The sequence below is a fragment of the Aotus nancymaae genome, unplaced genomic scaffold, assembly GCF_030222135.1.
Source record: "Aotus nancymaae isolate 86718 unplaced genomic scaffold, 86718_ANA_hifiasm-v0.15.2.pri h1tg000036l, whole genome shotgun sequence".
Taxonomy (NCBI): Eukaryota; Metazoa; Chordata; class Mammalia; order Primates; family Aotidae; genus Aotus; species Aotus nancymaae.
This window is the reverse complement of record NW_026988450.1, coordinates 67,737,369-67,761,519: the sequence shown is the minus strand read 5'-3', so window position 1 is coordinate 67,761,519 and position 24,151 is coordinate 67,737,369. Positions and strand designations below refer to the sequence as shown.

At 38.9% G+C, this 24,151-nt stretch overlaps 1 protein-coding gene across 1 annotated transcript; it reads right to left on the bottom strand.

The window, feature by feature from the left end:
• Positions 1-16,331: 16,331 nt before the first annotated feature.
• Positions 16,332-23,864, bottom strand: CCN3 (cellular communication network factor 3). Its single transcript, XM_012443320.2, has 5 exons — positions 23,685-23,864; positions 23,330-23,555; positions 22,026-22,277; positions 21,015-21,229; positions 16,332-17,864 (listed from the first exon to the last, which is right to left on the bottom strand). The coding sequence occupies exons 1-5, from the start codon at positions 23,766-23,768 to the stop codon at positions 17,568-17,570; spliced, it is 1,074 nt and encodes a 357-aa protein (XP_012298743.1). The 5' UTR covers positions 23,769-23,864; the 3' UTR covers positions 16,332-17,567.
• Positions 23,865-24,151: the final 287 nt, after the last annotated feature.

Genomic DNA, 24,151 nt, shown 5'->3' with positions numbered 1-24,151 from the left:
CAAATACCCTGTTACACCCATGAAACTGCTCTTGTCAATATTTTCATGACTAGGGTGACTGTACATCCTAATTTGTATAGAAAATACTGGTCCCTGCCTGTTCTCTAGGAATAATTTTTCAATTATTATTATTGAAATAATAATAATTGAAATTATTATTTGAAAGACTTGATTTGGATGATACATTATATGTTCAAGACTATTTATGATCTCCACACGGATAAATCCAGCAGTCAGCTCTCAGTTCTGATAATAAGCACTTAACTTACATATTCCCTATGTGTTAAGCTACTAGTATTTAACACACATTTTCACATCTGTCTTCACTTGGCTTCAGGACTTCATGATCTCCTGTGTTTTCTACCTTTCTAGCAGTTTCTTATCTTCTTAACTGGTTCCTTTCTCTTTGTAGACTTAATTAGTGAGGGTTGCAGTGTCTGAAGACTCATTCAATTAAATACTCTTCTTCTCTACCCCATCTATATTAATTTCCTTGTTAACTTCTGGTCTCATGGCTTTAAACACCATTTATGCACAACTGGCCCTCCATATGCATGGATTCTACATCCATGGATTCAACCAATAGTAGATAAAAATATATTTAAAAAATTGTGTCTGTATTCAACATGTACAGACTTTTTCTTGTATTATTCCCTAAACAATACAGTTTAACAACTATTTACATATAATTTACATTGTGTTATATATTATACATGATCTAGAGATGATTTAAAGTATAGTATGTGAAATAGTATGTGTAGGTTATATGCCAATACCACATAATTTTACATAAGGGACTCAAGCATCTGCAGATTTTGGTATGTGAGGGGGTCCTAGAACAAATGTTTCACAAATGCTGAGGAACAACTGTACTAATTATAAACCAATTCTAAAATCTTCACCCTAGAACTCTCTCTGGAACTCCAGACCCATAGGTCTAACTATTTATCCAATCACATCCCGTTCATAATATGCCCCAAGGTGAACTCTTGACCAAACCCTTACAAGGAAATCTGCTCTTATCACAGTCTTCCTCATTAAGTTCAAACTACTGTTTGCCTGAAGCAAAATCCTTAAATTGATCCTTGATCTTCACCTTTCCTCATACCTCATATCTAATATGTCAGTAGATTCTCTTCTAACTGCAAATCCTACACCTCTCACCACCTCCACTATTACCCCGTGCATCTCTCATCTGGATAACTGCAGTATCCTCATAACAGGTATTTCTACTTCCATCTTTGCTTCTCTGGGATATATTCTCAATAGAACAGCCAGAACAATGCTTTTCATAAATGTCATATGACATATCACTCTTCTACTCAAAATTCTTTAATATCATACTTCATTCAGCATAAAAGCCAAATTCCATGCAGTGTCCCACAGGGCTTTTGTCATCTTGCTCCATTTATCTCTCTGATTTATTACCCCCTTTACTCCCTGTGACTCACTTTGCCCCAGGCACAAGAACACTCTTGTGATCCTCCTGCCTCAGGCCCTTAACACTCGCTGTTTCCTCTGCTTTGATGACTGTCATACACATCCCTATGCGTTGCTCCTTCACCCTCTCACTGAAACTTTTCTTTGCCACCCTTTTAACAGTAACAATTCTCTCTGTTCCTGTATTAGTTTCTTAGGGCTGTCTTAACACAGTACAACGAACTGTGTGGCTTAAAACAACAGAAATGTATTCCCTAACAGTTCTGGAGGCAAACCAGCTGAAATCAAGATGTCATCAGGACCATGGTCCTCCGAGAATCTTTTTTCTCTTCCCAGCTTGAATATGGCCGGCAACCTTGGGCATTCCTTGGCTTGCAGCTGCTTCACTCCAGTCTCTTTCTCTATCACCAGAGGGGTTCTCCCACAGTCTGTCTTCATGTGAGATTTCTTCTTCTTATAAGGCCATCAGTCATATTGAATTAGGGCCTATCTAATAACATCTTCCTAACTTGATTACATCTTCAAAGATCATATTTCCACATAATATTGCATTAACAGGTACAAGGAATGAGTTCTTCAACAGTTTTTTGGGGAAATGTAATCAAATCCATAACATTTTTTCAACTCATTATTTCCTGTCTTGCTTCTGCCTTGAAATATTCTAAAGTTACTATCATTTGACTTACAAGACCTATTATTTATATATTATATTACTAACTGTAAATATAAGCTCCACAAAGACAAAGAGGTTTTTAATTGCCGTCTTAGTTTGGGATGCTGTAACAGAATATCAGATACTGGGTTGTTTAAACAGCAAACATTTATTGTCCATAATCTGGAGTCTGGGAAGGCAGAGTGCTGGCAGGCTGGTGTCTTGTGAGGGCCCTCTTGCTGCTTTGTAGATATCCAGCTTCTTACTGTAATCTTGCATGGTAGAGAGGATGGAGATGAAGCAAGCTCCTGCATGTCTCTTCTTAGACATTAATTCCATCATGAGGACTCCACCCTCAATACCTCATTATCTCCCAAAGGCTCCATCTCCAAATATCATCACACTGGGGATTAGAATTTCAACACTGAATTTTGAGGGGATACAGCACTTGGTCCAGAGCAACTGTCTTGTACATTGCTGTGACTGTGGCACTTAGAACAGTGCCTGGAACAGGCAAAATAGTCATACTAATGTTAGTGACTGAATATTGGTGTGTCTTTTTGCAGTGATTCTTCCAATTGCCTTAAAATTTGGGGGAGGGAAAGGGGCAGTTTCACGTGCAGATTGAAAGGGCACATACATTCTATCTTCTCTTGCAGGAGTTAGCAAACTGTTGCCTGTGGGCTGAATTTGGCTTGCTGTCTGCTTTTGTAAGTACAATTTTATTGGAATGCAGCCATGCTCATTTGTTTACATATTGTTTAATGCTGCTTTTGTGCTATAATGGAAGAATTGAATAGTTTCAGCAGAGACCATATGGCCCACAAAGCCTAAAATATTTACTGTCTGGCCCTTTACAGAAAAAGTAAGACTGCCAACTCGAGTTCTTTCCTGCTTTCATAAGTTTAACTGTGGGGATTGTTGATCATTAACAGAGGATCAGATTTAAAAATTAATAAACTTTCTGAAGTGAAAATAAAATGAAGCAGGAGATGGTTTTCAGCAACTCAGTTAATTTAGACCACTGGGTGTCTCTCTTTCCTAAACTTTATAAGTAGATATTCAACCAGCCGTCAGCCAACTGGGGCTGTGACATACCAGACAAATATTGACAGTTACTAAGGTAACTGGGATAAAGTATTGGCCAGAGGATAATATAGGCGCCAACTGTGCGTGCCATGTTTCTCGCATAGGGGAGACACAAAGAGAGAAAATGAATGAAAAATATATTTCAAGATCTCTCTTCAACTGTAGCTTAAGAACAACTCACAGCAGATGTTTAACTTAACCCCTCTCTTCTCCTCTTTCAATTTTTCTGGAAATTAACACTTTGGGGACTTGGAGGCTCTTAAGTCAGTTAACATGCATCACAACAGGGAAATCTGTTTGGGTATCAACTCTTTTTTCCAGTTGTTTCTGGCATTTACTTTTCCAAATTATATTGTAAGAGCCAACTGTGAGGCCATTTTTTTTTTTTAGCTTGGCTGATTGTGTCATAAAAGTGGTCTTTTGTGTAACCTCTCTTTTCAGAGATTTCTTATTCAACATTGAAATAATTAGATTGCTTTATTTCTCTGCTTCCTGCAACATGGTATAAGAGAGTTTTTATCTGTGGTTAAAATTGAGCTTTGATCATTGGTTAAACTTGGATTTTTGCCATTATGCTAGTGCAAAGCTTTCCAACAGTGGCATTATTATTGACATTTTGGGGCAGATAATTTCTTGCTGTGGAGGGCTGTCTTGTGTAGGATATTTAGACTTACCCCTAGCCTTTACTCACTAGGTGCCAGTGGCAGTCTTCCCTCAGTTTGTTATGATCAAAAAGGTCTCCAGATATTACTAAATATCCTCTGGGGACTAAGTTATCTCTGGTTGAGAACACTGTACTAGTAAATTCTAAAGCTCCTATTCTTCAGATTGTCCTTAAAATATCCTCAAGTAGTGCTAGAGTTTCAAAACACCAGGGGGAGAAACAGTGAAAACATTAGACTTGTCCAAATTGTAAAGGAGAACCTCAGGTTTTCACAAAGTTGAGCAGTCCAGAAATTAAAAATATTGATTAATCCAGAGAGACCAGTTAACAAAAACTGCTTTCATTTAGTGAGATATAAGACAAGATCTCCCAGAGAATATTTTGGTGTCCTTTTCTGCATGAAATGTTTAGAAATCCTGCTACTTGAAATCTCTTGGATAGTGAGAAGTCATTCACTATGTTCTCTGAACATGCCCATGCTTTGCTGTTCCAAAGCGTTTTCAATGAGTGACTTTGGCTCTCTGAGTTTGGAGCAGATGGGACTGATTATGGCATGGCATCTAGGAAACTTCTACATCTGACATTTGTCTTCTAGAAAACCATCAGCCTGTTTACAGCCCTTGTGAACTGCCCAGTCTTTAAGTCTCCCCTCGAAGTCTGAGTAATTCCACTTTCCCCACTGGACAGGAGGGGCTGGCTGAGGTCATTATGACGATTTATAAGCAGCATGTTGGGCTGTAACTCCCAAAGGAACTTGAAATATTGATTTTATGCATGTCATGCTAAAGATTGAGCAGTTGTAATCTTGCTTTGTATATTACTTCTTGAAGACTTTAAAAAAGATGGCTTTGCCACCAGCATAGCTGACACATTCCAATTAATCTTTGTAAATAGAGTTTGATATGTTTAAATGAGCTCATCCAAAAAGCATCAGTTATCTTTCTGAATATAAAACATGACTTAGAGAAAATTGAATGCTCACTCTCATAATTTTTCTTGGGTAGGTCAGTCATCTGTAAAATGGGTTATCATTTGTAAAGTCTGTGAAAGTGTGTTATATAACATATTTTCTGTGCCTTATGATACAGAGAAATGGGTATATTCTCAGTCCATGATGATGTATTGATGTCTAATAAATATTGTATTCTCTAAGTTACTTAATGAAGACTGTTTGAGAGCTTTCTAGAAAAGGCGAAAGTCACAAAACCAGGAGGATAGCCTTTCTATTCCTTTGAAAAAGTAAGACAGTTAAAGCTTTAAGTTGTTTGTGGGAAACATGACTGATGGTTCAAATGAACTTATTATATGTTATCTCTTCTGAGCTTAAAGATTGCATGTTTTTCTCTCCAATGCCTGAATCATTAACTAAAATGTAAGCATTTTAAAGGTATCTTAACAAATAAAATGGGCAGAAATATTTATGGCTCAGTGGGTAGTTTTGAACATTGAATGAGATAAAGTGTAAAAAATGTTTGAAGTGTAACTCAACCTAGTTAGAACAGGAGCCTCCCTATCAGAATGGAGGAGAGCCAATCAGGCCTAAGAAAGCGTCAAGCACTCCTCCTTCAATGATTCTAGGATCCTTGCTTCCCCAAAGGGTGAGGTCAAAGTCATGCTGAAAAGAGACATTTCATTTTTCATAATACCAGACTAGATTGTATTCTTTGGTTTTGATTTGTTTTATTTTTGAGGAGAATTCAATCCTTACCCTGAGGTGCTCTCTCTTTTTAGGTAAACTTTTGAAATCAGCTGACCCTCTTGATGACAAAAGATAAAACTCAAAACATTTACTTTCTGCTTCGCCCACAGGAATCTGCTCTAGCCCTGTCCTCATAAGTCAAACAGAACCAAGTAGAGTGGAACATCCATTAACTCAGGCCAATGCCTGAGGCACCTGAGTTTGTAAAGCTTAAGGCTTTATGGGGAAGGCATAGAGTTATCTGAGAAAATGGATTGGACATTGGAGTGGAGGACTTGAAAGAGGGTTGTGGGAACCAAATAAAAGAGTATTAAGTAAATATGTAGAATTCATATAGGACAGCTTTCAAGGATTTCCTTTCCTAGTGAGCCACAAAGAAATGAGTAAGTTGGACAAAGTCAACCTGTCCTATTACCACATACTGTTCTTATGAGATCTACCCTACTCGATCCTTCACTTGTTTCCATCATAGTCCAGGAGATACTTGGCATGAGGAAGAAAGGTAAGGTGGTTCTCAAGGGAGAGATAGTCTGTTATGTCACTCTTGTGGTGCTAGATGTGGGGGAGCAAAGTTCCCCAATTTTCTCTCTCACACCACCGTAAATTGCCAAGTGAAGGTATCACAAGTATTGAGGTAATATCAGCAAGTTAGAGACCCAGAATCTGATAATGGCAGCAGAGAAGTTCCCTTTAGGTTGGAGGGAAAATGCAGTTGAATTCTTCCAATACCCTTCAGAATTTAACAATGACTATTTTCTGTGATAGGAAAGGAGGATCTTGTCATATTTGAGTTTCATAGGTGCTCAGTAATGTTAGGATATTAATTCTGGTATGATATACCATATTTTCATGGAATTAAGTTTGAAGATCTTAGAGATCAAGATCCTTGGGCATTTTGCATATCATTTTTATGAGAATAACCTTACACGCAATTTATTTATTGCTTAATAAATGTCTTTTAAAATTAAATCAGGTTAGAGAGAAGTTTGCCTATAGAAACCTTTACCTTCTTAGCACCATAAAGAATACTTGTAAGAAGAGTTACTCTCTGAAGCATTTAATATGATCTACAAAGCACTGAAATATATCTAAAACCAAGATAATTGTCTTATCTGCCACCTGTCATCTATTTTAGTTAAATGATTCACATTGCTTGCTCATTTTTGCATATGATCAAATTTTTAAAAATCTAGCTATAATATTTTAGTCTTTCCATCACAGTTAGGGTACTTAAGCATTATAGAGAAAGTGTCTGCAAGATAACAAATATTGACTCTTCCTGATTATTGCTTCTTTAATTATTTGGGGGGCGAGGTCTAGAATGCCAAATGGGTTTTTTCGAATAGCAACCATCTGGATGATCAAAACTTTAAATTTATATTCAAACATCTTAGAATTGTGTAGACAGCTTGTGACCCCAAATAGTAACTTACTTCAAATGGGGATTTAGAATTCACAAACTGCTTTCACAACATTTTTCCCTAGAGTTGGAGAGATTACTACCTTCCTTAAACTACTATGGCTTTAATCCTGAACAAAATTAAAAATCTGTTGGCAAAGACAGACCTCTAATTCACAACGATGTGAGAGTCCTTTGTCATTTGGGCAAGGGCAAAGAGAATAAACAATATCAATTAAAATAATGCTGGTCTTAAGTTTAACAACTCAAGTAAATGATCTAGTTCCCATACTTGATGGACAAGCTGGAAGAAAAAGGGTCAGCCTAGCTGGCCAAGCTCACAAAGATGAAAGGGGCAAATTGAGGAGATCATGGCTGGGAGATACACATCAGAAATTGTGCCAGGGTAAGGCTAGGAATAGGAATCAATAGAAACAATGCACACTGAGGCACAGAACTAAAAGGAGAAGTGCTGAGAACCAGGAAAGGGAACATGGAACCCCCGACATGAGCAAGTATGAGCTCTGCACAGATTTCTGAGATGATTTTTAATGGAACTTTTTACTCTTCTAGCATCAACTTTACAAAGGCATTTTTTTTTTTTTTTTTTTTTTTTAGCAAAAGCAGGTAATAATAGTCATAAAGTTTCAGTTCTCATTTGTTCATCTAATTAATACCTTTATCCACCCTTCTAATTTCTCCATTTAACATCCTTCTATTTTTCATCAATTTATTCCTTTTTTTAATCTAACATTTGTTGAGCAACCATTTTGTGCAGAATATTGTTTGACATTTGGTACAGGTGTGAAGAGTTAAACACAGCCCATAAGGTGTTATTTGTGACCTATAATAATGATTCTGATAATTTCAGATCGAACATCAAGTTGCTTGATGTACTCCATTATTGATGGATTAAGGCTCTTTCTTAGTTGTCCCTATCTAGAGATTTCTCCTACGTTTTCCTTCTACCTCTCAAGTTTAAGGATTATCCCAAAGCTGGCTTTCTAAGCTTGATGAAGGCAGTTGTGATGGTTTATCCTAGAAAAGAGGCCATCAGTGAGCACACAGAGCAAGCTCAATGTCATCCAGTGTACCAGTGGTCTGGGGAGTGCCTATGCTTTCCAAAAACCTTTGAAGAAAAGAAAGCAAGGCATTGATACATTGGAGAGAGAGAGAGGAGAAGAAGGCAAACATGAAAATCTTGGAAACAAAGAAACACCTTTCTAATATTATTCTAGGTGGTCCCTGGTGAGTTGTATTATTACCTATCCTTTAAAATGTTCTTGTGTAGCTAGTTGGAAATATGAAACAGCGAGAACATGCAAATAGGCTTTTATTCTTTATCCTGAGCAATTTAGAATTTGGCCAAGTGTCTATAAAATCTCTACATGACCAATAAAGCATGTTCACTTCTAGGCTTACTAGAAGCCCATGTACAAAATGCTATATATACCTAGCTAGCCAATGTGGGGTTGAGGGCTCGTAGGAGAAATCAGGGGGCCTTGGCTGTTACTATATTATTCAAAGTGAGACTATAAAGTCCAGGCTCATCCAAATCAAACAATGCCATTTTCCCCCCTCAGAATACAATAGAATATCTTCTCTGCACATTTGTAAAGTTAGTCTTCAAATAAGAGAAAACACAGAACTAATGGGTAGATGGAAACTGAAGAAAAAGGTGTGTGACTCTTATGAGATTTGAGGATCTTGTAAATTCACAGTCCACTTATATAGAATTGAAGAAATATATAAATCAATACAAAGTTTTGTGAGAAAAAATGCCTATTAAAAGTTAGAGCTTTGTGTCACTAAGGAGGGCCATAGAAAATAATTCTTGGACTTTATTTTTAGTCTAATCTTGAGCAGTCTGTATTGCATTAACCGTCTTGGTGTGTACTGAAGTTCAACTGTTTTGTTAAAGAATCTGTGTCCAACACTGTAAAAATTTATCTGTGGTGACCAACCCAATATGACAAGAGGTGTGTGGTCAGACTTTGGACATATCCAAGTTTTAACTGAGTGAAGGTATTAACTAATTAATATATTTTTCTCAGGTATAGTATACAGATTGATTTCAAAAACGTTAGTGAGGCTTTACCAAATGGATGAATTGTTTTTAATAGCTCGAATGAGCAATAACTAGTTAGAAACTTGGGTTATAAACAAATTGTTTGACTGAAACAACCCATTTCAAAAAATAATCTGACCAATTCAATGAGTCAGTCCACACTTTATATTTACAAATGCACCTTGGTATCTCATCTGAGCAGACTGCCAAAGCAAATAGTTCCATAAAAAGAAAAGTCAAATTTGTTCATTGGATTTTTTTTTTTTTTTGAGACAGAATCTCACTCTGTCACCCAGGCTGGAGTGCAGTGGCATGATCTTGGCTCACTGCAACCTCTACCTCCTGGGTTCAAGCAATTCTCATGCCTCAGCCTCCCAAGTAGCTGGGATTACAGGTGTGTGCCACCACACTCAGGTAATTTTTGTATTTTTGGTAGAGATGGGATTTCACTATTTTGGCCAGGCTGGTCTTGAACTCCTGGCCTCAAGTGATCTGCCTGCCTTGGCCTCACACAGTGCTGGGATTATAGGAGTGAGCCACTGCACTTGGCCAGATATGGTTTTAACAGCTGGTTTCATAGTTGGCTTTTCTACATGTCTACTATTTTCTAGGATGTCGTGTATATATAATTTTAATTAATATTTTCATTGCCAATTTTGTCACTACTTGCCTAGAGAGACAAGGATGAATCTGAAGGCTATGGTGGTTATCTTCTAATCAAAAACCCAAAATCAATACTATTACAATGAGATGAGCCTTTAGAATGATCATTATAATAAAAGAAAAAAAGAGGAGGGAAGACACTACAAGCTCTTGGGAGATGGAGTGTATCATGCTGCTAAGAGCCAGGCTGTAGAGCCAGGCAACCCTGGGTTTGAATCTGTACCAGTCTCATCAATAAATGGGGTAATAGTACTCATCTTATACTTGTAGGAAAAATAAGTTTATAAAAGTGATATGACACATAGTAGGTACCCTATACATGTTAATATATATGGGACCACAGAAGTTGCTGAATTAAACATCCTCATTTTGAGGACACAGAAGCCCAGGAGCTAAGCAACTAGGACATGGCTTGGTTTTTTGACTCTAAGTTTAGTGTTTCCCATTATCTTTTGCTACCTAGTTTTGCCTTGGATGAAGAGGTAAGGTGAGGATTGGGAAAAACTTAGTAAATGTATATGGCATTTTGTGGCAGGTGGGTCTTGAACAGTAAAAATGATTTCAAAAGATGAAGTTAAAGGAAGGAGGACACTCCAGGTAGATAATATAGCACCAAGAAGCGTATGGCACAATATAACTTGAGCCTTTCTGTTAAAGGGAAAAAGAACGCTACATGATGTTTTCGAATAAACCGTTGAACGTAGGCTTGGGTTCTCTTAATGAATGAGATCTTACAGGAGACATCTCTGAAACCCCTAACTTTCTGTGTACTTCTGGAAGTATCCAGGTGTGTATTTGGTAGGTACAAGAGATTCTCCTTCCCCATGGTTGCTGCAAAGAGATCTACATAATTATCTGAACTTCGCAGGAGAAATTGGCATCTGAGAAGCCTTCAGATGAGGAGCTAGCTTACAAGGGTCTGAACATCTTCAGACTCAATTCTAGGGATCTTCTCTGGAATTTAGGAGGCACCAATAGTGGGGCTCAGTTCTAAGAGGTACACTCCTATCAGCATAAAGTGGTCAGCAGAAAAGGACAGGGTAAACAAAATTAGATAATTTAGTCCAGGGAATCAAGGTTAAAGGAAAAACTCATACGACTCACCAGACTATAAGCTTTAGGAGGCAAGGACTATAATTTGCCTTGTTCACTGCTTTATTCCCAGTTCCAGCAAATGACTTGGAATACGGTAGATGATCGCTACATTTCTGTTGAATTGATCAATTACTTAATACAGAAAAGAAAGACCACTACTTTAATTTCAGTGGCCCGTGAAAAGCTCAGGACCGTATTCCTGACAGTTCTTGGTCACAAAATTGTTGACCAAAGTCAACGGTTTTCCTTGGCAAAGATCTGCATATGGCCCCCACGCATCCTGTTGGGGAAGTTCCTTAGGTGATGACCAATATCCAGGCACAAATCCTTAACAGCTTAGTAGCTGCTCATTTATTCATTCATTCTTACAAGTTTCTTGAGCAACCATTACTAGCTTCTCCAAATGGAGTGCATGTAACCCAGAATATAGGCCATAAGGTAGAGTAAATATACACATTTTGAATTCAGAATATGAGGATTCAGATTCTGGCTTTGCCACATAATAGGTTTATGATGCCATGAAAGCTATTTTTCTTTCTAAAGCTTCATTTTCCTCATCTGTAACTTAGAAATAAAATAGTACCAACCTCAAAGGATTGTTATAAGAATTAGGATAAATAATCTATGTAAAGCACTTTACATAGTGTCTAGTACCTAATAAGTTTGATAAATGTCAGCTTTTTCCTCTTCCTCCACTTCCTCCTTTTACATCTTTTTTCCTAAATTTCATATATTCTAAAGTAAACATTGGATTTTTTTTCATTTCTGAAAGTGATATGAGCGTTACAATATATGTTGCGTCCTAGGTCAATTGACAGAATTTTAAATTTCTTTTTGATAAATACATTAATAGTACACCTTATAATTGATATCACCTAAATTGAGATATAATTTGGAATCTTTTTATTATTACTGCTAATTTGGCTACTTGAAATATGCAAGAAGATGCAAGAGGCTTCAGTGTAAACATGGTACATTTTTCAGGAGCATCAATTTTACTTGAAAATTTGGTGGAGAAAGTTGAATAATTAAGAAGAAGTCAAAAATTACTTGAACTTTTAGGAGAAAATGTGACAAGCTATAGAAACATTGGCCTGAAATGTTGGTTTTTTGCTTATAGATCATTAGATAATAAGTGTTCAGTCTGTTCAGCTGTTTGAAATACTGTGCTCAACAACCTTGAGAAGCACTGTGTAAAATGGTAGTGAGAAAACCAGACAAGGTCCTTGCTCTCATGGAGCTTAGGGTTTAGTGGGAAACAGACTTGCAAACAAGTAATAGAGATATGGTGTTTCAGCTGCTATGATTGTTACAAAGAGCAGCTGGTTACTAAAGAGGGAGGGTCAGGCCTGTGGTGGTCAAAAGGGTACAAGTGAGGAAGGCTTCTTAGAGAAGGTGAACTTAAAGCAGTTTCTTGAACTGTGAAATGCAGTTTGGGGAGATAACATGGCACACTCAACAGGATCCTTGTAATCTTTATCCTCTTTTCTGAGGGCTGTGATTTTCTATAAATTATTGGGGAAGATTCTCACTGCTCAACTTTCAGAGGAACTGGAATGCCCACTTACTGGCATCTCCTGTATCAAAGTCCTCCCAGGATCTTGTAGGTGGCCTTGCTTCAGCAGGACAGACCTGGGTCAGCTTGGAGCATACTGACCCATATTTAACCTAAGCTAGGAACTTTGTAATTTCTTCCAAACTTCTGATTCTATGCTACAAGCAGAGTCTGGTTCTCAGATTTTGCTAATAAAATATAAGTCCAAGCCACATTTTCTGCTTGGATTATAAAATATTTGTTGCCAAGTTCCTTCCAGTAGGACTGGTGGGTTGTTCATTCTGTGAAACCTTGTCATTGGAATGGAATTGTATACTGGGCTGAAATTCAGACCTTTGTTTTCTTGTCCCAAGGAGAAATACACGCATTCTTTAGGAAGACTGGTACAACATTGCCATCCTTACCCTTTGTACCTCCTGATTATCCCCAGAACAGCTGGCTTAATGTAACGGTAATTCACGGTCCTCAGCTGGAAGGCTGCACATAATCCTTCATTATTCAGAGTTCAGCAAGTGCCAGCGGTGTTATTGAAGTGGTAATTGAATTTTGTGAACCCTCTGTGGTCCAGACAGCATAAGAATGCTTGCAAGAACTGTACAGTGTGGTTAAGATGCATGCATTTCCAACAATACTGGATCATCAAACTAAGCCCTATAGCCCATAGCCAAAAGGACATACTGTTTTGATGATTTGACTTGTGATGTTGAACATTTTGGAGTGAAACCCATTTGGAAGCATGACAACATGTACCTAGAAGGAAGACATTGTGAGAGAAATCTAGTACTGCCCAGAAATTTCCATCAAAAGCTTCACTGATAATCTCATCAAGTGCAGATATGTATGTAACAAATTAGCTCTTCTTCTAGTTAAAGATGTTCTTGCCTCATTGTTGAATTGAATCCTGTGTGGAAAAAGAAAAGAAAAATCCCCAAATAATTTTCAATGAAATGCGAGTTATCACTACACCAGCAATTAAGTGCTTTCAAAATCTGACATTCACAGAATGATCTCAACAGTCTTACTGCTTTGCAATGCTGTTACTAAAAGAGAACATTTATAGTTTGGGAAAATAGCACAAAAATGAAACTGTTGGAATTGTTTTGGTTGCTGAAAATATTCTTGGCCTCAGCGTCTGTGGCACTGTGTAAAGGAAAGAGCTTTGGCTCTGAGCTCAGACAGACCCTGAGTTTGAATCCTAGCTCCTTCATTTACTGTGTCCTTAATAGGTCATTAACTTCTTTGAGTTTCTTCATCTTTCCATGTAAAAATGAGGTCAATAACGTCTACCTTTGAACATTAAGTGTGTAGAATAAAGGGCACTGCTTGGCTCTACTTAATAGCTATATCAACCGCTGTCATTTGCAGGCCTACTATGTTCTAGGCACTGTCAAGTGCCTATGAATATATATTATGATACTATGAGGTTGATATTTAGGGTGACCAACTTGTCCCAGTTTGCCTGGGACTGTCCTGATTTTATAACTGAAAAGTGCTGAGTCCCAAAACAAGATAAACTAGAGGAGTTGGTCACCCTATCCATACACGGTCTCACCTTACAGATGTGAAAACTGAGTTCCAGAGGCTGTGCAGAGTGCCCAGTATCCCACAGCCGGGAAAGAGTAGGCCTGGCATTCAAACCCAGGCTTGGATAATTCTCAAGCCTGTGCTCTTTCTGAGGCCCTAAATTCTGCTCAGTAAATGTTTCTTGTCTTGTTGTATTACTAGAACATTCTGAAATTTGCAAATATCTGTACATCAGACCACATTTTTCGACTGCCTTTAATTATAACTTCGGGAGCGCATGCATGTGTGTTTATGTATGTTGGAGAGCTCTCCAGGTGATAGTGATAATGAAAATGATAGCCTAAAATATATTTCAAAGAACATCCTGCCTTTTGCCAATGCAGAGACCATTCATTCATGTATTTATTCATTCATTCAACAGGTGTGCACAGTGAGGTCTTACTGTGTGTCAGAGACTTAGGCAAATACAGAGGACTCAAATGCTGGCCTCAAGATACTCGTAATGGGGGTATAGACAATCGGTTATAAAATATTGTGAGAACTTTGATGATAGAGGCAAGTCTTGCGACTCTTGCCCCTGCAAACACCTCATCTCTTACCTCTCCTCCCATTCTGTACTCTGGCCTCATGGATCTTCTTTAATACTCTGACTTTATCCCTGGCACTGTGTTGTTTTGTTTACACTAGCTGTTACTTCTCACTGGAAGATTCTTTCTCTTTGTCAGTCCGGTGAAATGTCATTTCTTTAGAAAGAATTTCTTTTCCTCAAGCTAAATTAGCCACCCAGAAGTTTTTTATGTTATCACCCTGTTTTGATAATCTTCACAGATTTATTTATGCATTATTTGAAATTTATCTTCCTTGATTGTTTGCTGCTTTTTTGCCTGCGTTTCCTGACAGCGTTATGTAAATTTCAGGAAGAAGAGATAACATGTTTATTCTTACTGTTTATTTTACTCATGGCTGTGTTCCCAGGGTCTAAAACAATGCTAGACACACAGAAGCAATCAGTATTTTTTGAATGAACAAAATGAATGACTTAACAAATGCTTTGGCTGCTGGGAGGTGCAGCTATCTCTATGTGAGTATATAGAGGTGCAAGGAGAATTATGCCAGAAGGAACATAAATCAACCTTAATTTTTGTTTTTCTGGTTATAAAGGTAGTATATTCTCAGTTTTTTTTTTTAAAAGTTGGTAAAGAAATGACAAAAAAGGAAAAAAATGAGACTAGCTCGATGTAATCACTAATCATATTTTGTTGCACATTCTGTCCTAGGTCACTTTCGATTCATGACATAGATACTTTTGAACAAAACCAAATCACTCTTTTCCTAGTTTTATACCATCCTGGGATATATTTTCTGATATATTTTCTTAAGTTCTCAGTTTAAAGATTGCTTTGTTTTTCATCCTAATGGGTATACTATAATTAACATAGCCAAATCTACATTGTGGAATCTTTGTTTGTATTTTTTTTTTTTTTTACCATTATGAACAATATGTGTAGAACAGTCTTGAAGATAGATCATGTTTGCCAGGACCCATGTGTTAGCAGGTAGAAAGTAAAAGGACTTTGGTTTGAATTCTAGATTTACCAGTTTCTTTTAACATTTTTGTTTGTTTGTTTTCCTCATCCGTTACATGGGAACATGAAGAATGCCTACTTCATAGGGCTATTGTGCCAGTTAAACAATTTAATGCAAGTACAGCTCTCGGCACAACATTGGCATGCAATAAAAATTTGCTGTCCTTGATAATTTCCTGTGAATAAACTCCTAGAAGGCAAAGTTACTTTCTAATCCACCTTAAAGGACAAATAGAAACTAGCTAAAGAGAAGGGTAGGAAGGAGGGGGCAGACCCAGGAAGTAAAGTTGGGAATAGTAAAACTCTTTTAAAAAGATTTTTTCTTACAAATTACAGAATTTGAGAGCCACATTGCATCAGCAAGAAGCTTCCAAACACAAAACTTCTATTAACTGTGACGCTCACACTGCCCAGTATGCAGCCCAATGTGTCATGCAACTCCCCATGATCAATGGAAATATGCTTTTCTGGGTACTTGGCAAGATAATACTGATCAAGAAAGTGCTGGCCATTTAAGCTGTGCAATTGGGAGGATGGAATGCCCTTTGATCAGATAAGGAAGCCACAGAGCTGAGTTTCGTTTGGTCAGATAACAAGTTTAAATTTCAATATATAGATGTTGTCTGGTGGGCCATCCTGAAAAAACAGATCAGGGCTTGAGATGAGGGTCTGAGCAAGTAGTGTGGAGGCTACTTGAGGCTGTAGAGGTGAGGAACGTCTAACTCAGAAAGAGTTGTCTTTTGTTTCCCTTCTGATAAGAAGTTGTAAGCTCATCCAGAAATACTCATTTTGCTTTCAATAGATGCTATTGATTGATTTCTGGTTTAATTCATAAATTTTAATTTTATTTTCAGTAAACAACAATGTTCAACTTTTATGTAACAAAGTAACACAGAATCACACAGCAATACAATTATGTTTATTTAGTGATATCTGACAAATAGAGAAATCAAACATAATATTTTACAACATGTACAATTTATATTTTTATAAATACTTTAAAGTAGAAAAGTGGAACACATGTGGTGGCATTAAAAGAATGTCTAGATTTAATTTTGCAGCCTACCTGGTAACCTGACAAACCAGATACATGTATGTATACACGTATATCTTGATTATGAGTTTTTATAATTATGGCCCAAGGATAAGTTTTGGGCATGTCTACAATAATTCCAAACTCCCATAAAATGTGTGGTCTCTTACCACCAGTCATGTTGATTTTGCTCCTTTTCTCTCAAAATTCCATGAAATGCACATTTGAAACAGTCATTAGAGGATGTAAGCAAGTGCTTTGGGCCTCAGTTTACTCATCAGTAAAATGAGAGAATCCCTGCTAATATGCTATGTTTCTGCTAAATTAAAAAAACTTGGGGGCCTCAGCAGCTTCCAGTATATAAATGTCTGAGGGCTGTGAGGGACCAGTCATCTTTGTATTGAGAGTTGTCTGTTTAGCTTCTTTCTATTGGAAAGGAGTCAATCTGTCTTAAATGGGGAAAGTTTATGACAACAGTCCACTTAGCAAACATTTCATTACTGTAGATACAACATGTTTCCTAGTATAAAACTAAACAGAAAATTAATAGTCATCTCTGGATGTCACGTTGAAGAGCTGTGTGTTTCCTTGGATCTGGAGCTTGGAAGTTCAGAGTTGGCTTAGCCAAAAAGGGAGCCAATAGAGAATCTTCCCAATATATATGCTCAATATATGGTTGAAATACTTGTACAATGACATGTTCAGTATGATTTTAGACTTCACTGAGTCATTACAGTGACATTTTCTTGGAATTGCACTAGTGCACAACAAAATATGATGAGTGCAATGTGATACAGTCTACAAAGTAAGTTATATACCTGTTTCCTTAAATTTATAGAAATTTGCATTAAAATAAAACCACAGGAAAGTAAGTCATCCCTAAGCCATATCCTGAGCTTACCTTGATTCCAAGTTTACAGTTAATTACATTTTTTATTAAATAAAAAGACAGCTATAAAGGTCCTCATATGATCACATTAGGAAAATACATAGGATTCAAGGATGAAATAGTGAATCTTCAATACTTTTCTTATATTCCTTTGATGGTGGGTGACGCAGCTGCTACAGGTGCTCTGTAGGTGTGCTTATTGAGTGACAGGTTACATTTTCCCACTGCTAGCCTTCAGCTCCAGCTCCTGGAGGAAGGCCTCATTGTTCTTAGGGCAGTTGGTGTGACAGGTGCAGGTTCCAATGACCATCACTGGTTTCTTGACTATTTGCCCTGGGGAGCACTGAAACTCTACCTGGATGGTTTTGGTATTGTGAGGAGTGCAGCACCGGCCATCACTGCAGACCCCACAGAACCTGGGCTTGTAGGTGTGCAGGCTGGTGCAGTTCTTGAACTGCAGGTGGATGGCTTTGAGTGATTTCTTGGTGCGGAGACACTTTTTTCCTTTCTAAGAAAGAAAAAAAGAGGTGATGTATTAAATGGTGACCATTGCTCTGAGGAACAATTTTAGAGTATAGAATAACTTGCTAGTTGCCCACCCAATATCTATTGGTCTTACTTCTTTGCTATCAGAACATTAATTTTGCTTGAGCAATGTAGTCAGCTAAAAGTATTTGCTTCCACAGACTACCTGGGACTTAGGATAACCTTGTGCCAAAGTTCTGGCCAAAGCTACATAAGCCAAGGGAATCTGGGAAATCCTTTGCCCTTTGAGCAGATGCAATTCTTTATTGTTCCTGCATTCATTTTCCTTTCTTTCTGGAATGTGAGCACCTTGACTAATTGTACATAACGATCTTTTGACATTGAAGAGATGAGCATGAAGATAACAAAATCCATCTTTTAAGATACTGTAACATGCTTTGGTGTCATTTTTAGCCAAATGCATTTCTACATTTGATACGGTTTGGCTCTCTGTGTTCCTACCCAAATCTCATCTCAAATTGTAAACACCACATGTCAGAGGAGGAGCCTGGTGGGAGGTGTTTGGATTATGGGGGTGGATTTTTCCCTTGTTCTCATGGTGGGGAGTGAGTTCTTACAAGATCTGATGGTTTAAAAGTGTTTCTCTCTCTCTCTCTCTTTCCTGCTGCCATGTAAGATGTGCCTTGTTTTTCCTTCACCTTCTGCCATGATTGTAAGTTTCCTGAGGTTTCTCCAGCTATGTGGAACTGTGAGTCAATTAAACATCTTTTCTCTATAAATTACCTAGTCTCAGGTAGTTCTTCATAGCAGTGTGAAAATGGACTAATACAACATGTTATAAAAAGAATGGGTATACATCTGGCATTATTATATGTTTCAAATACTCTTCAGACATTAACTCAACCTTATTAACAGTATTCATTCATACAAGGAGTAATCATTCATAAAAAGAACAATTGCCCAAGTTTTACAGATGAAGAAACTGAGTCTCAAAGAGCTAAGGGGACCAGAAAACATCTAATGTTTGAATTTGTCTGATACAAAGCCCTTTCTTTTTATTACATAATAACCTCAGGAAATTCCAAGACATGGAATTTTCATGAAGGCAAATAAAGTGGGGAATTTATGCAAAATTTTATTAGTAATGATAAATGAAGAGGCCCAATATTGATAATTCAGCAAAGAATTGATAGTTTTATTTATTACTTATATTTCTTCATCTAATTTCCTATAATTATTCACTGTTCACCTTCAAAGGCATGATCTGCTTCTTATGGGGTGATTAGATTTGGAATTATCTTAAATCAGTGGCTCTCAAGCTTCAGTGCACATTAAAATCATCTAGAGGATTTGTTAAAACAAGTTGTCAGACCTCACACCCAGAGTTTTCGATTCAGTACATCTAATGTGGGATCCACACCCACAAATTGGAATTTTAACAAGTCCTTAGATGATGCTGCTGGTTTGGGGACCACTGTCTCAGATTTAAGAGTCTCTTGGAGACAAGGAAGTAATGATTGTTATATTAGTCTTTCCCTAGATTATAAACAAATTTTTACAACATTTATAAAATATGTATACTATAAATAAACATCTTAAAAATAACATATCCAAATATTAAAGAAGATCCAGGTTACAAAAAATTACAAATTTTGAAAAAAGAAAAAACTAGTAGAAAAAGCCACATCTTAGAGGCATGCGATGGTAACATCTTATTTAATAAAGAAGTTACTCTGCCATTGAAAATATTGAAGTTCTTCTTTCTTACTATTTTGCATTTAATATTTAGCATGTATTCTTGTCATCACCCACAAAATGGTATAGTATAACAACATTCCTGTGTGTGTGTATGTGTTTGTTTGTGAGACTCCTTATGTGGTGAACCTATATTACTATGTTATATGTATGTTTGAATTCCCTGGACTGTGGGGAAGTGCGTCTTCTAGGATATAATTTTAGGGATAAGGTGTTTCTAGGTGTTCTTTCTAAACTGGTTGAAGAAACATAAAGTTAGGATGGACCTCAAAAAATTATATAGCTAAGCATCCATATAACTAATGCAACCACTAGGGACTCTTATTTTACCAGTAAATAGAAATTATAAGTAATAGTGGCTACTGTTAACAGAGTACTTAGTCTATACCCAGCATTTTGCAAATTCATTCTATTTAATCATCAGGACAACTTAAGGTAGGTACTTTCGGCAGCCTCATTATGTGGGAGAGGAAATTGAGTCTGAGAAGTTAAGAAAATTGCCCAAGATTACATAGCTAGTTCATGTGGAAAGACAGAATTTAAAGCCAAGCTGTCTGGCTCCACAGTTGTCCTCTTACGCGTTAGATGATATTGCTTCAGTGCCAAGAGATGTAAATCTTGAATTGCTAAGGACTATTTTATTTTAATCTTAGGTTTGTATAAGGATCCATATAATGGTTCAAACTGAGTATTGCATTTATTTGATATAGGGCTCTGGTAACAAGACCTGTGATGTCATCAGCAACCAATCAGAGCTTCTGATCTGCATGTCTCACATTCAGTGTTAACATACTGAGTTGATATAATTCCGGCAAAAAAAAAAAAGAAAAAGATATGTTCTGTTTTATTTGGCCCATTTTGCCTTATACTGGCAAATGTATTATTTCCACTAGGTTTTTAAAAATACCAACAATTTCCAGACAGTCACTCACTTATTTATCAATAGTTGTTTATCATGCACACAGTATGTGCCAGGTAGAGAGCTGAGGACTGAGAGATAAGACACGTGCGGCCTCTACCTTGTTGTTCCATACAGATTGAACCTCAGGAGTAAAGAGAACTCAGATCAGAACTGATCTCTCTAGAAGCAGCTGTGCTTGACAATTGGGTAGCCAGTTTTCTCCAGGAATGGAAGGGGATTTGCTAGACCATTCTCCACTGGGAAAAGCATTACAATTGTCCGGCCCCTCCCTCTTTTACCTGAAGGTATACTATGGGTTGCTTGGAGTATTTCAATATGATAAAGAGAAAAAAGAAGATAGGCTGGCTTCAGGAACCCCACTGCCTTTTCTCTGGGGTTAACTCCCAGCTACAGCTGCTCTCTCTGTCACAGAGTGGCACAGTGACTTTCTGAAGCCCCGGCTCCAAGGAGACAAGGCCATTACCTTCAGATGGGAGTTTTCCTCCAGGCTCCTACCTTATCTGTTGGCTGCTCGGGCTCTTGTTCACAGGGCCGCACCATGCAGAGCCGAGTCTGTTTCAGCATCTCACATTGACGGTTCCTGTTGGTGACCCGGGTGGAGAACCCCATGCCACAGCTCTTGGAGCATGCTGTCCACTCTGTGGTCTGCTCAATGCAGTTGACGCTTGAGTCGGAGACTTCTACTCCTAGGGTGGCTTCTGGCCTGTAAGCTATGGGATAGATATATAAGAGCAGCCATATTGGGTAAAACGTGAGGATTGGAAAGTGGTTCTTTTCAGCCATCATTATTAGAAAGTGGGTGTCATTCAACTCTGCACCTACTAAACACCAGTGCTCCCAGGACACAGAACTGAATTAATTAATTAATTTATGGCATGGCTGATAATGTTTGCCCTCAGAAATAGTACAGAATTCTGGAGACTGCTAATATAAGTAATCTGGCCAATTAATGACTTCTAAAATATCCTCTACTGTCTCTTAAGGTTTTTAAAAACTGTTTCATTGATAAAAGAAAATAGAAGAATAAAAAAGGTCCTGAAGTGCCATCTGAACCTTCCTACAGCATCTAGAAAGATGACACTTTTCAGTGACATTCATCCAGGGATGAGTAGCCTTAATCATGAGGCAGACTAGGTAGCAAATCCAGAAAAGAAAGAGGATTTAAAATGTTGTATTTGTAGGGCTAATGAGGGTCAAGTGGGATGGATTAAAATACAACTACTGGTCATCCAATGAGACAAAAATAAGACACAAGAGTGAATTTGGGAGGTCCTCTTTACGAGAAATTGGGGCAAACTTCTATACTTAGAGTTTATAAATATGCTTGATCTAATGTCTACAAATGTGTTTGCTCTCATGTGTTTGATCTCAGTGGGCAACCTGGAATCCACAAATGAATGGTCAGAAACTGAGGCCATTTTTTTTTCAAATCTAAGAGATTGCAATACTTCATGCTTATATTTACCTTCTGCTATGACCAGCCCTAAGTATATTTGAGTTTCCTACCTGCAAGGGTAAGGCCTCCCAGTGAATCCTCCTCATCTGGGCCACAGATCCACTTTTCACAGCATTCTCCGGGCACCTCAACTTTTTTTGGAGCTGGGCAGTTAGGCTCAGGAAGTAGCACGTCCAGCTGACAGCGAGGCACACAACCAATCTGCCCATCTCTGCAGGTGCACTGGAATTTGCAGCTTGGCTGAAATTTCTCTCCACTGCGATAGATGACCCCATCGAACACACAGTTATCTCCCTCTACCGCTAGTATATTGGGGAAGCAAAGAAAGCAAAGAGGAGGAGGAAAAACAAGAACACGATGCAGTGAAGAAGCATGTAAGATTTGGAAGACATGTTCCAAAACCCAAGTCCTTTTCTAGTTCAGGTGATCTGGTTTCTTATGTATCCACCATAGAGTGATGGCCTCATGGAGGCCTCTTAGGGCAAGAAGAAACCTTCAAGATCATCTAGTCTTGCCACTTATTTTATGGATGAAGAAAGAGGTGTGCAACTGTGAAGTGATAACCCCAAAGCCCCCTGGCCATTGTTTCCAGTGTTCAGTCATTTTGCAAGAACCTCCTTGGAGTCTCCTACTCCAGCAGCTTAGACTTTTAAAAAGAGAAAAAGTGTACTTTATATTTTCCAACAGGTTAGCTGATGAAATTGGGAAGGGCATTAAGATTCCTTGGCACTCAAGCATAATAAATCATCAGTAGCTTAGAGAAAAAAGTAAAAGCCCTCCTGTCCAGAAAGGAAGGGACAATCTCCAACTTCAGTGTTGTGCCATGTGAAAAATTGATCCCTGATTAAGTTTTAGAAGCCTGGATTGACACCTGCATTTTATTTAACTTGCATCCAGAGAAGAGTTACATAGTTGTCCCAGAAGACTAGGCTGCTTTGGTTCAAATGGGACAATTACAGGTGTGAAAACAAACCTGCTGGGTTTTGTGAGCCTGTGAGTAAACTCAAGCTTCCATCAGCCCCAAGCGGCCCCCTAGAAATGTCCGAAGGAAATGACTTCACTGGCCCGTAACTCCGCGTGGCTCCCCTCTGCTTAGATTCCTGTCTAGGAAGCCAAGTGAGGAATGCCTCTCACCCCCCAGGACAGGTTTCCTTACTGGCTCTGGTGCTCCCCAAAGCCCCAAGTGCTCCCCAAACCATGCCTGACACACAGAAAGTGCTCTATACATGTCACTTACTACATTATTAATATTTGCTTATCGCCCTCTGGAAAGGGGAGGAAAAAAGAGAGACGGGAGGAAGCAGCTTCAGTTAGCTGCAGGAGAAGAGGGCCAATAGCGGAGGGGCAGGATTACCCATGCAGATGCCAGTCTGGTTGCTGGGGTCCGCGCTGCGGTCACAGTAGAGGCCACTGCTCTCGTCGCATGGCTCCAGATCTGAGCAGCTCTCGCCACGCTGGCGGGCGCACACCAGACAGCAGGAGCAGCCGTCCAGCACTGCGCGCACTCCGGGGGCGCAGGTGGGCGGCGTCGCGGGGCACTGGCCCGGGCACTGGGGAGGGCAGCGCTGAGTCGCAGCGACCTGAAGGCAGGCGAGACAAGAAGGAGAAACCCCTCAGCAGGGACAGAAAACTCAGCGAACCCAGTGACCAAGTGGGGGCCACCCAGAAAGGCGAAGTAACTTGGGGCATCTTAAGGGTGCACCACTTACCTGTCCCAGGAGATGGACAAGCAGGAAGGTCAGGCAAAGGCACTGCTTTCGGAGACAGAGGTTCGTGCTCTGCACACTCTGCATGCTCAGGCTTTTCCCTCTCGCTTTTACCAAAGGAGACTTTGTTCGCGGCAGATTGGCACTGCTCGCCTTCCCCCTGGTCCGGCGCTTGCCGATCACGCCCAGCGCCACCAGCACAGGTTTTATAGCGCGCTCCTGGGACTCGCACAAGCCGGTTGGCTGCAGTGCAGGGAGGAGGGGGGAGATCGGCTGGGTGGGGAAGTGGAACGAACCCTGGGGTTGCCATGGCAATTGGCCGTGGGTGCTGCTCTCCTTAGGGCGCGGCGCCGGGGCCTGAGTGTGCCTGTGTGTGGCGACTGGCTTTTCCCGGAGGGCAGGGAGGGGCTGGGTGGAGTTCCGAGGCCAGGACCCAGGGCTCGATAGAGCGCGTGGGAAGGAAACGCCCG